A 12,768-nucleotide genomic window follows, 5' to 3' on the forward strand; every position below is an offset into this window, starting at 1 on the left:
CTGACATCATTTACACGTGTCCCAAAGAACTATCAACCCTTTTGGACCAAGGCGGTTCAGGTGCTGCTTCTGAGACAGTAAAATACTCAGTGTCACAGTGTCCATTATAAAATGAAAACTGAAAAAATCAAAAGCAGAATTGGCTTCTCCCATTTTCTTCTTCTCTCCGACCCGCCTACCTGCATCCGTAGAAAAACGGACGGGAATGCTAGCTTGGCATTAGCCTGCAGCTAGCTTGGCATTAGCCTGCAGCTAGCTTGGCGTTAGCCTGCAGCTAGCTTGGCGTTAGCCTGCAGCGTCACTTCCACACTCTTCTCCTGTGTGATGAAGACGATCAGCTGACTGGTACCAGAGGAAACTCTGACAGCGTCGGACATGTTGATTTATTTTCTTTATCAGAGATCCTTTATTGATTTGTTTGTGAGGAGGGTTCGCTCTGGACAGATTTGAGAAACTGAATTTCTCTCTTTTGTTGTTCATGTTGAATCACTGAAGGCGGTTTGTCGTTGAACTCTGGTCAGTATTACTTAAACTTGTCAAAAAGCCTCCAGGAGAAAGTCGAGCTGTTGTTTGTCGGGACATCAGACAAACGATCTGTTGATCTTCACTGATCCACATGTGAGAGTCTGCCAGTAAAATGTTTAATCTAATCAAATTGTGGATTTGGAGAATCAGCAACTGATACGAAGAACTGGCCAAAGATCCTAAAAACAGTGCGAGCCTGGTTCAGCTCAGTCTGTTTACTGCAGCTTGGCTCTGCGGTTTCTCCTGGACTTAATAGTTTATAACGTGTGCTGGCAGTTGTGAGTAATGAATCGCACCTTGTTTCTTGCAGCTTAGATAAACTGCTGGATTCAGGCTTCTATACCGGAGAGATAACGGAGCTGTCAGGAGGCCCAGGAAGTGGCAAATCTCAGGTGAACATTTTCTTCTTTTTCCCACTTCATCACTGATAATTTTACTCCCATAAATTCACTCTTTTTAGATAATGGCTGGACTCACACAAGAAATGATTAACTCTTCCACGCTCGTCTCGTCTTCAGGTGTGTTTTGGTCTGGCGGTGCACGTTTCCTTCCACCTGAAACAGAGTGTGATCTTCATCGATACGACGGGAGGGCTGACTGCCAAACGGCTGCTTCAGATGTTACAGACTGAGAGCAGTAACAGAGAGGAGCAGGTGAGCTGACAGAAGTGACTCATATACAAATATTACTTTAGTTGTTTAGTATAAAACAATGTGAATTTTCCAGATGGAAGCTCTTCAGAGGATCCATATCTTCCGTCTGTTTGACGTCTTCTCTCTCCTCGACTGTCTGTACAGTCTGCGTGCTGGCAGACTTCAGCAGGTTTGTTTGTTTCTTTTGCTTAAAATACACCAACGATCATCCGGCTGCACCCGGGGAACCTTTGAGAGACACAGATGACATTTTCAACAATCTAATTTTGTCACATTTCAGGCGTCTGTTGGCGGTGGCGGCTCTGTCAAGGCGGTGATCGTGGACTCGGTGTCGGCTGTTATTTCTCCTCTACTGGGAGCCAAACACAATGAAGGTGATATCTGTTTCTGCTGGTCCATCATCGTCCGTCTTACCTGAGGCTGTGTTTACACCTGAGTCATGAAACTCCAAATGTCTGTCTGCAAATAAATATCTCAACAGGAAGGAAGACGTCTTCGCTCCAATCATGACACAGTGTGAAAATAACTGAGAAACAGTCACGTTAAACCCCAAACAGCTCAGATTTCTGGTATCAGTTATAAATAGAGCTGTTCTCATTAACCGACTGGAGTCTGACCTCTTAAGTCACAATCATTTAAAGTTCTTAATCAAAGTGAACTTTATTTCTTACAGTTAACAGAAAGTTCCCAAACTGTGATCTAATTAATTCAAAATGTGTTTAATATAACAGATCTAAAATAAACCAGCCTGTGAACAGACGTCACAAACTTTAACAAAATCTATTGAGTGTTTAAAAAGAAATCATTCATTAAAAGTATTTTATTAAAAGGTGTAGATAATTAAACACAAACACTGCTGGTGCACGAACTAAATCAACACCTGACCGTCTGCAGCCTGATCTTTGACAAGTTTGTTAAAGTCATTTCCCTTCAAACTGTTTGTTTTTCTGCACACCTGAGCAGCTCCTCCGACAGAAAACCTACAAGTAATAAATTAAATTAATGGGAAAAATATGTGTTTAGGACCAAACGTGCCTTCTGTTGAGGGTCCAGGTGAGAGGAAGGCAGTCAGACACGCTGCCGTCCAGACGAAGAGAAGCAGATGAACGCTGATGTATTTTATAGAAATAAAAAATTGTGAAAAGTTAGCCCTCTTTTCCCCCAACTCGCCTGACATTTTCTGCACCATTTAAATGGACTACTGTTTATTACACGCACGCACGCACACACACACTTACACGCATACACACACGGAGCTTCGAGCGTTTGTAATTACACGCGGCGCCGGCAACCGCGGCGTAATTCATTCATGCGCAATCACTATTTTACACATCTTTCAGTTACTCACCAAACTTCTGCCAACATCATAGCGGACGACGCGGTACCCGTCGATTCGGCTCCATAACTCATTTCATTCCGTTTGTCCATACATCATGCACGCAAACACCAACAGTACATTGATAACTTTCACTTTCACTTCCTGGTCCCGCATCACTTTGCTTCCCCAAGGAACACGAGTCCCCCGACGATGACGAATTTATTCCCGGTTTGGGACAGGGGAAAGGGTTGATTTGAGTGGGGGAAGCTATGGGTACATTACAAAATGTTTAACTATAAAGAGATGTAAATATTATTTAATCATATTCATTAATAATAATAATAATAATAATTAATATATTAATATTATTATTATTAGTATTGGAACAGCTGTGGGTGATGGGTAAAATATCCGTTGAATGTCTGTACCTACAAAATACCCTGTCACGTTGGTTTCTTCCAATTAGAGGAACTGAAGGGCTATTTAAAGCCAGGGTTTTCTGCCTCAGGGTGTGGGAGTCTGGAGAGAGCAACTTGCCGAGAGGTTGTATTGAGAGAGAGAGAATTGAGTCAGTGCCTTTAACGTTGAGGAACCGGTGGGTTCATGTTTTTTTGTTTGTTTGTTTGTTTTGTTTTTGAAGTTTTCTTTTGTTGCCATTGGACTGGAACACCTATTTTTTTTGTTTTGCACTGTAAATAAATCTGCACTTTTCACCCTCATCCACGTTTGCCGTTGCTGTGTTTTTCACCTCATCACCACCACACCTCAGTGTGTCTTGTCGCCACCATCCTGTGTGGACGTGGGCTGCAAAGTCCATTCTTCACAGTTGGTGTCAGAAGTGGGATCGTGGCGCCCTCAAGGACACTGAGAAAGAGGCCAGGAAGACAGGGAGAAGTACGGCAAGCGATGTCGTACGGACAGCTGGCCCAGGAGGACCTGCAGGAGCAGGAGGAAGAAGGAGCCCGAGGAGGGGAGCCAGGGGTTGACACTGGTGGGACACTAGACCTCACAGATCTGTATAACATCATACAGCAGTCCCTGCAGACCCAGGAACGTGAGTCATTCAAGCAGGAGCAGAGGTGGCGAAATGTGCAAGTGCAGCTCAACAGCTTTCGAGATGAGCTGGAGCAGAGAGGTGTCGGAGGTGGAGTGCAACCACCAGCAGCGCCGCCAGCAGGCCTACAGGCACCAGCAGCGCCGCCAGCAGGCCTACAGGCACCAGCAGCGCCGCCAGCAGCCCTACAGGCACCAGCAGCGCCGCCAGCAGCCCTACAGGCACCAGCAGCACCGCCAGCAGCCCTACAAGCACCAGCAGCGCCGCCAGCAGCCCTGTGGATGCCTGCAGCTCCACCCGCAGATCCGCAGCTGCCTGCTGCACCACCAGTGGTGGCGTCTCCAGCGACGTGGACCAGAGCAGCCGTGCCAAGGCTGGAGGAAGGGGACGATGTGGAGCAGTATCTGACCACCTTTGAGCGACTGGCTACAGCCTACAGGTGGCCCCAAGCTGACTGGGCTATTTTCCTTGTGCCATATCTGACCGGTAGGGCACGGGCTGCGTATGTAGCCATGGATCCGTACGACGCAGTGGAGTACAGCAAGGTGAAAGATGCCATACTAGCAAAGTATGAGATAAGTGCAGAGGTGTACCGGCAAAGGTTTAGAGAACCAAACCTGCAACCGGGGGAGACGCCGAGGGAGTTCTACACCAGGCTGAAGGACTTATACCACAAGTGGATTAGGCCAGCCGAAAAGACCGTTGAGGAGATTGGGGAGCTCCTCATTTTGGAGCAGTTCCTGCGCTCCCTGTCTCCAGAGGTGAGGGTGTGGGTCAAGGAGCATGACCCACAGACTGGACACAACGCCGCAGAACTTGTTGACTCTTTCATGGCTGCTCGCCGTGGAACAAAAGACTTCCGCCAGCAAGGCTCCAGCAGACCGATGATTAAGGGTAAGTCTGCAGGGTATGGGAGTGGAGTTGGTCCTAGGTATAGCGAGCAGAGCAGGGGTCCAAGCACCAGATATTACCCACCACAGCACAACCCTCACGCCAGACCTACAAGCCCACCTATAACCAGAACCCCCATGAGCAAAGACAGCTTTGTATGTCACTTTTGTGGTAAGCCAGGACACCTCATCAGAGAATGCCCAGTTAAGAGAGCAAGAAGTGCTAACATGTGCTCAGGTCCTGGGACTAGAAAAGAACCCTCATATGTCGGCAAGGTACAGACCATAGAGGTAACAGTGAACGGCAGGCCAGCAAGGGCTCTTCTTGACACTGGCAGCACCCAGACTCTCGTGCAACCCCACCTGGTGGATCAGCCCGAAACGCTGACAGGGGAACGCCTCAGAGTGTGCTGTGTCAACGGAGATGAGCATGAGTACCCTATAGCTGAGATTTGTCTTGAGGTACAAGAGCAGACCTACAAGCTTAAAGCTGGCATTGTCAGAGGGTTGAGCCATCCAGTTGTCTTGGGTCAGGATGTGCTCATACTGCCAGAACTGGTGCAGTCTACTCTGCCAGTGAGTATGGTTGCTACCAGGTCTCAGACAAAGACAGAGACCCAGAGGCTGTTAGAGATGATGCCATACAGCCAAGAGGAGATCAGTTCTCAGGAGAAATGTAAGGCTGTAAAGACCCGTCAGCAGCGCAGACGAGAAAAGCTGTTGGGCACAGTTCGAGTTATGGCGGACTCAGAGCCAGAACCTCTGCCCGTTGTGAGGGAAGATATCTGGGAAATTCCCCATGATTTAAAAGAGCTGCAGAGGCAAGATGAGTCCCTAAAAGAACTCTTCAGTAAGGCTACAGAGGTTGAAGGGGTGAGCACAGGTCAGGCAAAAGCTCTTTCAGGAGAATTCTACTTTGTGCAACAGGGCCTGCTATATCACCAGCCTGAAGGGAGCAGCACTGAGCAGCTAGTAGTTCCCTGTAGCCTAAGACCAAAGATCCTGAGCTTAGGTCATGACATTCCCTGGGCAGGGCATTTGGGTAGTGTAAAAACACTCCAGAGAATAGCTGGCAAATTCTTCTGGCCGAGCATGTATACTGATGTACACCGACACTGCAAAACCTGCCCCACATGTCAACTCACAAGCAAACACAAAGTCAAGCCTTTTCCACTACAGCCTCTCCCAGTTATTGATGTGCCATTCACTAGGATAGGGATGGACATTGTTGGCCCCCTAGAGCGCACACAGGCAGGCTACAAATATATACTGGTAATTTGTGATTACGCCACCCGCTACCCTGAAGCTTTTCCCCTCCGAAAGGTCACGGCTAGAACCATTGCCCCCGTACTTTTGCAGTTATTCTCCAGGGTAGGGATTCCCCAGGAGATTCTAACTGATCAGGGAACAGCGTTTCTGTCAAACACCATGAAGCAGGTGTATGGGTTGTTGGGGATTAAGGGTATTAGGACCACTCCTTACCACCCCCAGACTGACGGACTGGTAGAAAGATATAACCAGACACTGAAGGGCATGCTGAGGAGGTTTGTGGCTGCCAACGGCAAAGACTGGGACCGCTGGCTCCCCTACCTCATGTTCGCCTACCGGGAGGTTCCCCAAGCCTCAACAGGGTTCTCACCATTCGAACTCCTGTTTGGCAGACAGGTGAGAGGCCCTCTGGATCTCCTCAGAGATGCCTGGGAGTCACCAAAGCCCACCACCACCAACATCCTCACCTATGTCATCACCATGAGGGAGAAGATGGAAGAGATGACCAACCTGGTAAAGGACAACCTTCAGCAGGCACAAAAGACCCAGACCAGCTGGTATGACCAGAGAGCAAGGCAGCGTACCTTCCAGCCAGGCCAGAAAGTTCTTCTACTCCTGCCTACGGAGGAGAACAAGCTGTTGGCCAAGTGGCAGGGACCTTACAGCATCAGCAGGAAGCTGGGGCCCACCACCTACGAGCTGGAAATGCCAGAGAGGAGAAAGCAGCGGCAGGTATTTCACATTAACCTGCTGAAAGAGTGGCACGAGAGAGAGGTGCCACTGAGTCAACAGCTGCTGGTACAAGCAGTGAAGGAGGAGGAAGACACTCCGGAGCAGTTCTTCCCTACCGACCATCCAGCAGGAGAGATCGACATCACACATCTCACCCCACAACAGCAGCAGGAGTTGCGAGCTGTCATCCCTGACGGCCTGTTCAGTGACCAGCCCGGAGCCACCTCCATGGCCGAGCACAACGTCCTGCTGAAAGACACCACACCACTCCGGCAGCGGATGTACAGAGTTCCGGAGCGAATGTTGCCTGCCCTCCAGGAGGAGCTGCAGGTGATGCAAAGACTTGGCGTGATTGAGAGGTCAGAGAGCGCCTGGAGCAGCCCGGTGGTCCTTGTTCCAAAGAAGGATGGCGGCATGCGTTTCTGCATTGACTTCCGCCAGGTAAATGCTCAATCACACTTTGATGCATATCCCATGCCTAGGCTGGAAGATCTAATCGAGCGCCTTGGAAAGACGCACTTCATTTCCACTTTGGACCTGTGTAAGGGCTACTGGCAGGTGCCAATGGCTAAGGAGGCCAGGCCCTACACAGCCTTCAGGACGCCCCAGGGACTGTTCCAGTTTAAAGTTATGCCGTTTGGCCTGCAGGGAGCGCCAGCCACCTTCCAGCGGTTGATGGATCGTGTGCTGGATGGGACTGGTGCTTTCGCAGGCGCATACCTGGACGACATAGTAATCTTCAGTGCCACCTGGGACGAGCACCTTGGGCATCTTGCTGAGGTGCTACGGCGCATACATCAGGCAGGACTGACTGCCCAGCCCAAGAAATGCGCTTTGGCCCAACAGGAAGTGCGGTACCTGGGACATATCCTAGGACGTGGGGTAATCAGACCCCAGAAAGACAAAATTGAGGCTATCCGGGACTGCCTGCAGCCCCAGACCAAGAAGGATATTCGGTCCTTCTTGGGGCTTGCGGGGTGGTACAGGCGGTTTGTGCCAAACTTTGCGAGCAGAGCAGCACCCCTCACTGACCTGACCAGAAAGTCTGGTCCGGTGAAGGTCAGGTGGGAGGAGCAGCATGAGAAAGCTTTCATGGATTTAAAGGAGGCTCTGTGCAACGGCCCTGTGCTGCAGAGCCCGGACTTTACCCAGCCCTGGACTGTACAGACTGATGCTTCTGGAGTTGGTCTGGGAGCAGTACTACTCCAGGGTGAGGGAGAGCAGCAACGACCGGTGGCTTACATGAGCCGCAAGCTGTTTCCCCGGGAGACACGGTATTCCGCCGTCGAGCTGGAGTGCCTGGCCGTAAAGTGGGCACTGGACACTTTCAGGTACTACCTTTTAGGTAGAGACTTTGTTCTGGAGACGGACCACCGAGCCTTGAAATGGCTGGGCAAAATGAAGGACACTAATGCTCGCATTACCCGTTGGTTTTTGGCTCTGCAGCCCTTCAGATTTGAGGTGCAGTATAGAGCGGGAAAGCAGAACATGGTGGCGGATTTTCTGTCTCGCCACCCCAGTGGCGAGCCTCCAGAGGAGGAGGGAAGTGTGAAAAGTTAGCCCTCTTTTCCCCCAACTCGCCTGACATTTTCTGCACCATTTAAATGGACTACTGTTTATTACACGCACGCACGCACACACACACTTACACGCATACACACACGGAGCTTCGAGCGTTTGTAATTACACGCGGCGCCGGCAACCGCGGCGTAATTCATTCATGCGCAATCACTATTTTACACATCTTTCAGTTACTCACCAAACTTCTGCCAACATCATAGCGGACGACGCGGTACCCGTCGATTCGGCTCCATAACTCATTTCATTCCGTTTGTCCATACATCATGCACGCAAACACCAACAGTACATTGATAACTTTCACTTTCACTTCCTGGTCCCGCATCACTTTGCTTCCCCAAGGAACACGAGTCCCCCGACGATGACGAATTTATTCCCGGTTTGGGACAGGGGAAAGGGTTGATTTGAGTGGGGGAAGCTATGGGTACATTACAAAATGTTTAACTATAAAGAGATGTAAATATTATTTAATCATATTCATTAATAATAATAATAATAATAATTAATATATTAATATTATTATTATTAGTATTGGAACAGCTGTGGGTGATGGGTAAAATATCCGTTGAATGTCTGTACCTACAAAATACCCTGTCACGTTGGTTTCTTCCAATTAGAGGAACTGAAGGGCTATTTAAAGCCAGGGTTTTCTGCCTCAGGGTGTGGGAGTCTGGAGAGAGCAACTTGCCGAGAGGTTGTATTGAGAGAGAGAGAATTGAGTCAGTGCCTTTAACGTTGAGGAACCGGTGGGTTCATGTTTTTTTGTTTGTTTGTTTGTTTTGTTTTTGAAGTTTTCTTTTGTTGCCATTGGACTGGAACACCTATTTTTTTTGTTTTGCACTGTAAATAAATCTGCACTTTTCACCCTCATCCACGTTTGCCGTTGCTGTGTTTTTCACCTCATCACCACCACACCTCAGTGTGTCTTGTCGCCACCATCCTGTGTGGACGTGGGCTGCAAAGTCCATTCTTCACAAAAATATTTACTTAAAGCAAATGAGGCTCCGTACGTTCGCCCCGAAGGATTTTGGTTACGACCCGACTCAGAAGGTCACAACACTAGAAAACAAAGGAGGCAGCTCGAAAACGAGCTATTAAACTGACAGAAGAGTGAGGCAACGTGAGAAAAACAAAGACCGAGGCACGACTAGAAAAGCCATAACAAGAACTGAAAATCTAACCGGCAATAAAATTTTTACTTTGTCTTTTCACTGACTTCTGTAAAGATGAATTTGGCTCCTACAACATCAATATAGTGGATTTAATACTGTAACTAAAGCACAGACGGGGCTGGACTGGGGCAGCTCAAACAGTTGAACAAATACAACACAAAGTCTCATTTCTGACTGTTTTCTTCCATTAAATAATCTTAAATTCACTGTAACATGGTTCTCTGTTAAAATGCAAAGAGTAAAACTCTTAAGAAATAAAATAAGCTTCAGTAAAGGTCAAAGTTTCATTTCAAATTATTTAGTAAAATGTAGTATATATTATTATATTCTTACCATCTCCAGCCTTTATTTAATCGGGTGAGTCCACTGAGAGTTAACATTAAAACAAACTGACCATTTAAAGACGGACAGTGAAATGAATGAACAATGTTAATTATCACATGAATGAAATAATACCTTCATGTGATAATTAACAATCCTATTATAATAATAATAATGCAAAAAATAAATTAATAAATGACACGAAACAACAACAACCATGTTTTGTAAAAGTCAAACCTAAAATGTTTGCTGCAAAGAATCTCATCTTACTAATGTCAGAAATCTGAATCATTTTTTGTTTATATCATTTTTGGCCTCAGAACTGTGATTCAGTCACAAAATGCTTGTTACACAAACATCAGTCGTCTGAACTCCAGTTGGATCTTCTGTGATCTCACTGATGTCTCTGTTTGTCTGCACTCGAGCTGAAACCGACATCCACAGACTCTGCTGCTGCTGTTTAGCCGGCTCAGTGACCGTCTGTGAAAACACTGGATGTAAATGTTGGTCTGAGTCAAATATGTATCATCATGATGAGACAGACAGCTGGGATCACAGAACACCTGAACCTGCATCCTGTGTAGGAAACACCTTGTGGCTGAGTCGTGCTGAGGTTACAGGTGAAGTTAGCAGCATGCTATCATGCTTCAGAGAAAAAAAACTAAAATCAACAGTCGCTCCATGAATGTCTGAAGACTGACCAACTTCCTCTGAGCTGTGCAGCCAGTGTCTCTCGAATGTTAAAGACTGTAAATATCACAGAATAATATCTGAAGTTCTCCTCTTGAAAAGATGTTGAGAGTATTCTGCTCACGGACGGACCTCTGTACCACTTCCTGTGCCTGCAGGCATGTCCTTGATGATCCAAGTGGCAGGAGTTCTGAAGACGATGGCGAAGGACTTCAACGTGGCTGCTTTGGTGAGGATGACACAGTCCTTGACGTCTGCAGCTCTGAATGCAGATCACTTTCCAGTGTCAGTTTAAAGTCTCCTCTTCCTCTTGTTATCGCTGCGAGACCTGAAAGCAAAACTAAACATTTAGTTCTCCTTCGCTTGGATAAGAAAAATAAAATCAAGATGAAAACAAAAGATTTTCAATTTGTGACGACTGAAGGTGTAAAACAAGAATCCATTTGTTGGTTCAGGTGTTTGACTGCAGGTTATAATTATGTCAGATGTGAACTAATCGTATTAAGAAGCGTGCAGCAGAGATAATGTGCCTTCACCTCCAGTCATCCACTTACTTGAAGTGAGATAAAGGTAATGTGATGGCTGTCTGATGGTCCCGTTGATTAAAAGTGGAACAATCTGGATGTCCCACTTAGATTTTTTCTCTTCTGAAGATTTCACCTAACTGAACACGATGGTGTCGACTCTGCAGGTCACAAACCACGTGACGAGGAGCGACGGCGGGGGGGTGCAGCCGGGCCTCGGAGTGTCCTGGAGTCACATCCCCAGAACCAGGATCCTGATGGAGAAACTGGACAGGACGTCGGTCGTCAGCTGCTCCAGTCTGCGCTCTGCAACACTCATCAAGTCCTCCAGACAGGTAACACACTCACCTGCACGTCATGGAGCTCAGTATGGATCTGTTCAGCTGTTTGGGTTTTTTTGGTTTTTTTTGTTTTATTTATTTTGCACAATTTAAAAAAAAAATACACAAAGAATGACAAAGAATACAAATAACATACAGTGCAGGAAGAGGCAGAAAACCGATGGGCTTATTTGAAGCCTCCACCTAAATAATGTTACAATTTCACAATGTTATAAGGAAACACAAAATTAACATACAAAAAATCATATGACTACATAAAAGTGATAACAAACTAATAGTAACAAATTATATATAATAACAACATAATAATAACATCAATATAAAAGCAGAGAATGTGTATGAGTGTGTGTGTGTGAGTGTGTGTGTGTGTGTGTGGGTGTGTGTGTGTGTGTGTGTGTGGGTGTGTGTGTGTGTCCGTCCGTCCGTCCGTCCGTGAGGGGAATGTTGGTTTATACGCCTAATTTATTAATTCCTTGAGCATGTGTGAATCAAAATAAAACATGGAGACATGGGCAACAATACATGAAAAAAAGCAATTACAAAACAACAGTTAAATGATCTTTTAAGTTTCTTTTGTAGCATTTTATAGAGGAGCAGTTTTTTGCCAGATGGGAAAAGCCATTCCATAATTTGGTACCCCTAAATCTTATTGAAAATTGACCTCTGCAAGTAAGAAATTTAGGAGGATGAAGATCTGAAGATTGACGAGTTGAGTGGGAATGGACCTGTGAATTTGCTTTAAAGTAAGTCTTGAAATGCTCAGGAATTGAATGTATCTTATAAATAAAAACACATATTTGAGAAATATTGATATCGTAAATAGTAGGAATTTGTAGTCTTTGAAATAGAGGAGCAGATGAGATGTGTGACTCTGATCGAGTTGCAATTCTAACAAAACGTTTCTGGAGGACTAAGATTTTGTGGAGTAGTAGGAAAAGTACTCGCCCAAACTATATTACAATATGAAAGATAGGGATAAATTAAACTGTAATAAAGAGTAAGGAGACAGTTTGTGGTGACAAGATGACTGACCCTCCCTATCATACCAATAGATTTATTTATTTTTCTGCTAACCCAGTCAGTTTGTTCTCTCCAGCTCAAACCTTCATAAATAATTCCCAGGAATCTTGTAGATGACACTTGAATCATCTCAACAGACTCAATTGTAATTTTAGATAAATCCTTAGAATATGATTTTTTACCACTGAAAATGATAGTTAGATTTTTTTATTAACACAAACAAACTGTCTTCTGTTGGAAACAATTTTTTAACCATTTGTACGTAGTGTCATGAAAACCGTATTTATATCATTGTTTTCTTGGTATGTTTAGCTCTATTAACCTTGATTAGAGAGTACTGGAATATGGGAAAATGGTCTGACAAGTCTAAATACAAGACCCCAGATCTCATTCCTTCACTCAAAGAGTTAGTTAAGATGTTATCAGTCAAAGTTGCTGAATTTTCTTTAACTCGTGTAGGTTTATAAATAAGAGGGAAAAAGTAACTAGAATAAAGAATATTGAGAAAATCCCCAGTAAGGGTATCTGATTTATATTTAAAGAGATTTAAATTGAAATCTCCTAAAATGTAACAGAGTTTATCCTCATTGTTTATCAGATCAAGAGAATTTGACAAACTTTCATTAAAATCTTTGATGATAGCGTCAGGTGGGCGATAAATAACACCAACAACAACAGTCT

General features: G+C 45.6%; 1 protein-coding gene across 1 annotated transcript in view; it reads left to right on the forward strand.

Moving 5' to 3' along the window:
- Positions 1–12,768, forward strand: part of rad51d (RAD51 paralog D) — a 38,225-nt gene that overhangs the window by 19,518 nt on the left and 5,939 nt on the right. The window contains exons 4-9 of the mRNA XM_073479203.1: positions 836–917; positions 1,044–1,178; positions 1,252–1,347; positions 1,459–1,552; positions 10,361–10,431; positions 10,894–11,061. Coding sequence (XP_073335304.1) covers positions 836–917; positions 1,044–1,178; positions 1,252–1,347; positions 1,459–1,552; positions 10,361–10,431; positions 10,894–11,061 — 646 coding nt within the window. The remainder of the gene's footprint in view (positions 1–835; positions 918–1,043; positions 1,179–1,251; positions 1,348–1,458; positions 1,553–10,360; positions 10,432–10,893; positions 11,062–12,768) is intronic.

This window comes from Pagrus major, chromosome 13 (genome assembly GCF_040436345.1).
Source record: "Pagrus major chromosome 13, Pma_NU_1.0".
NCBI lineage: Eukaryota > Metazoa > Chordata > Actinopteri > Spariformes > Sparidae > Pagrus > Pagrus major.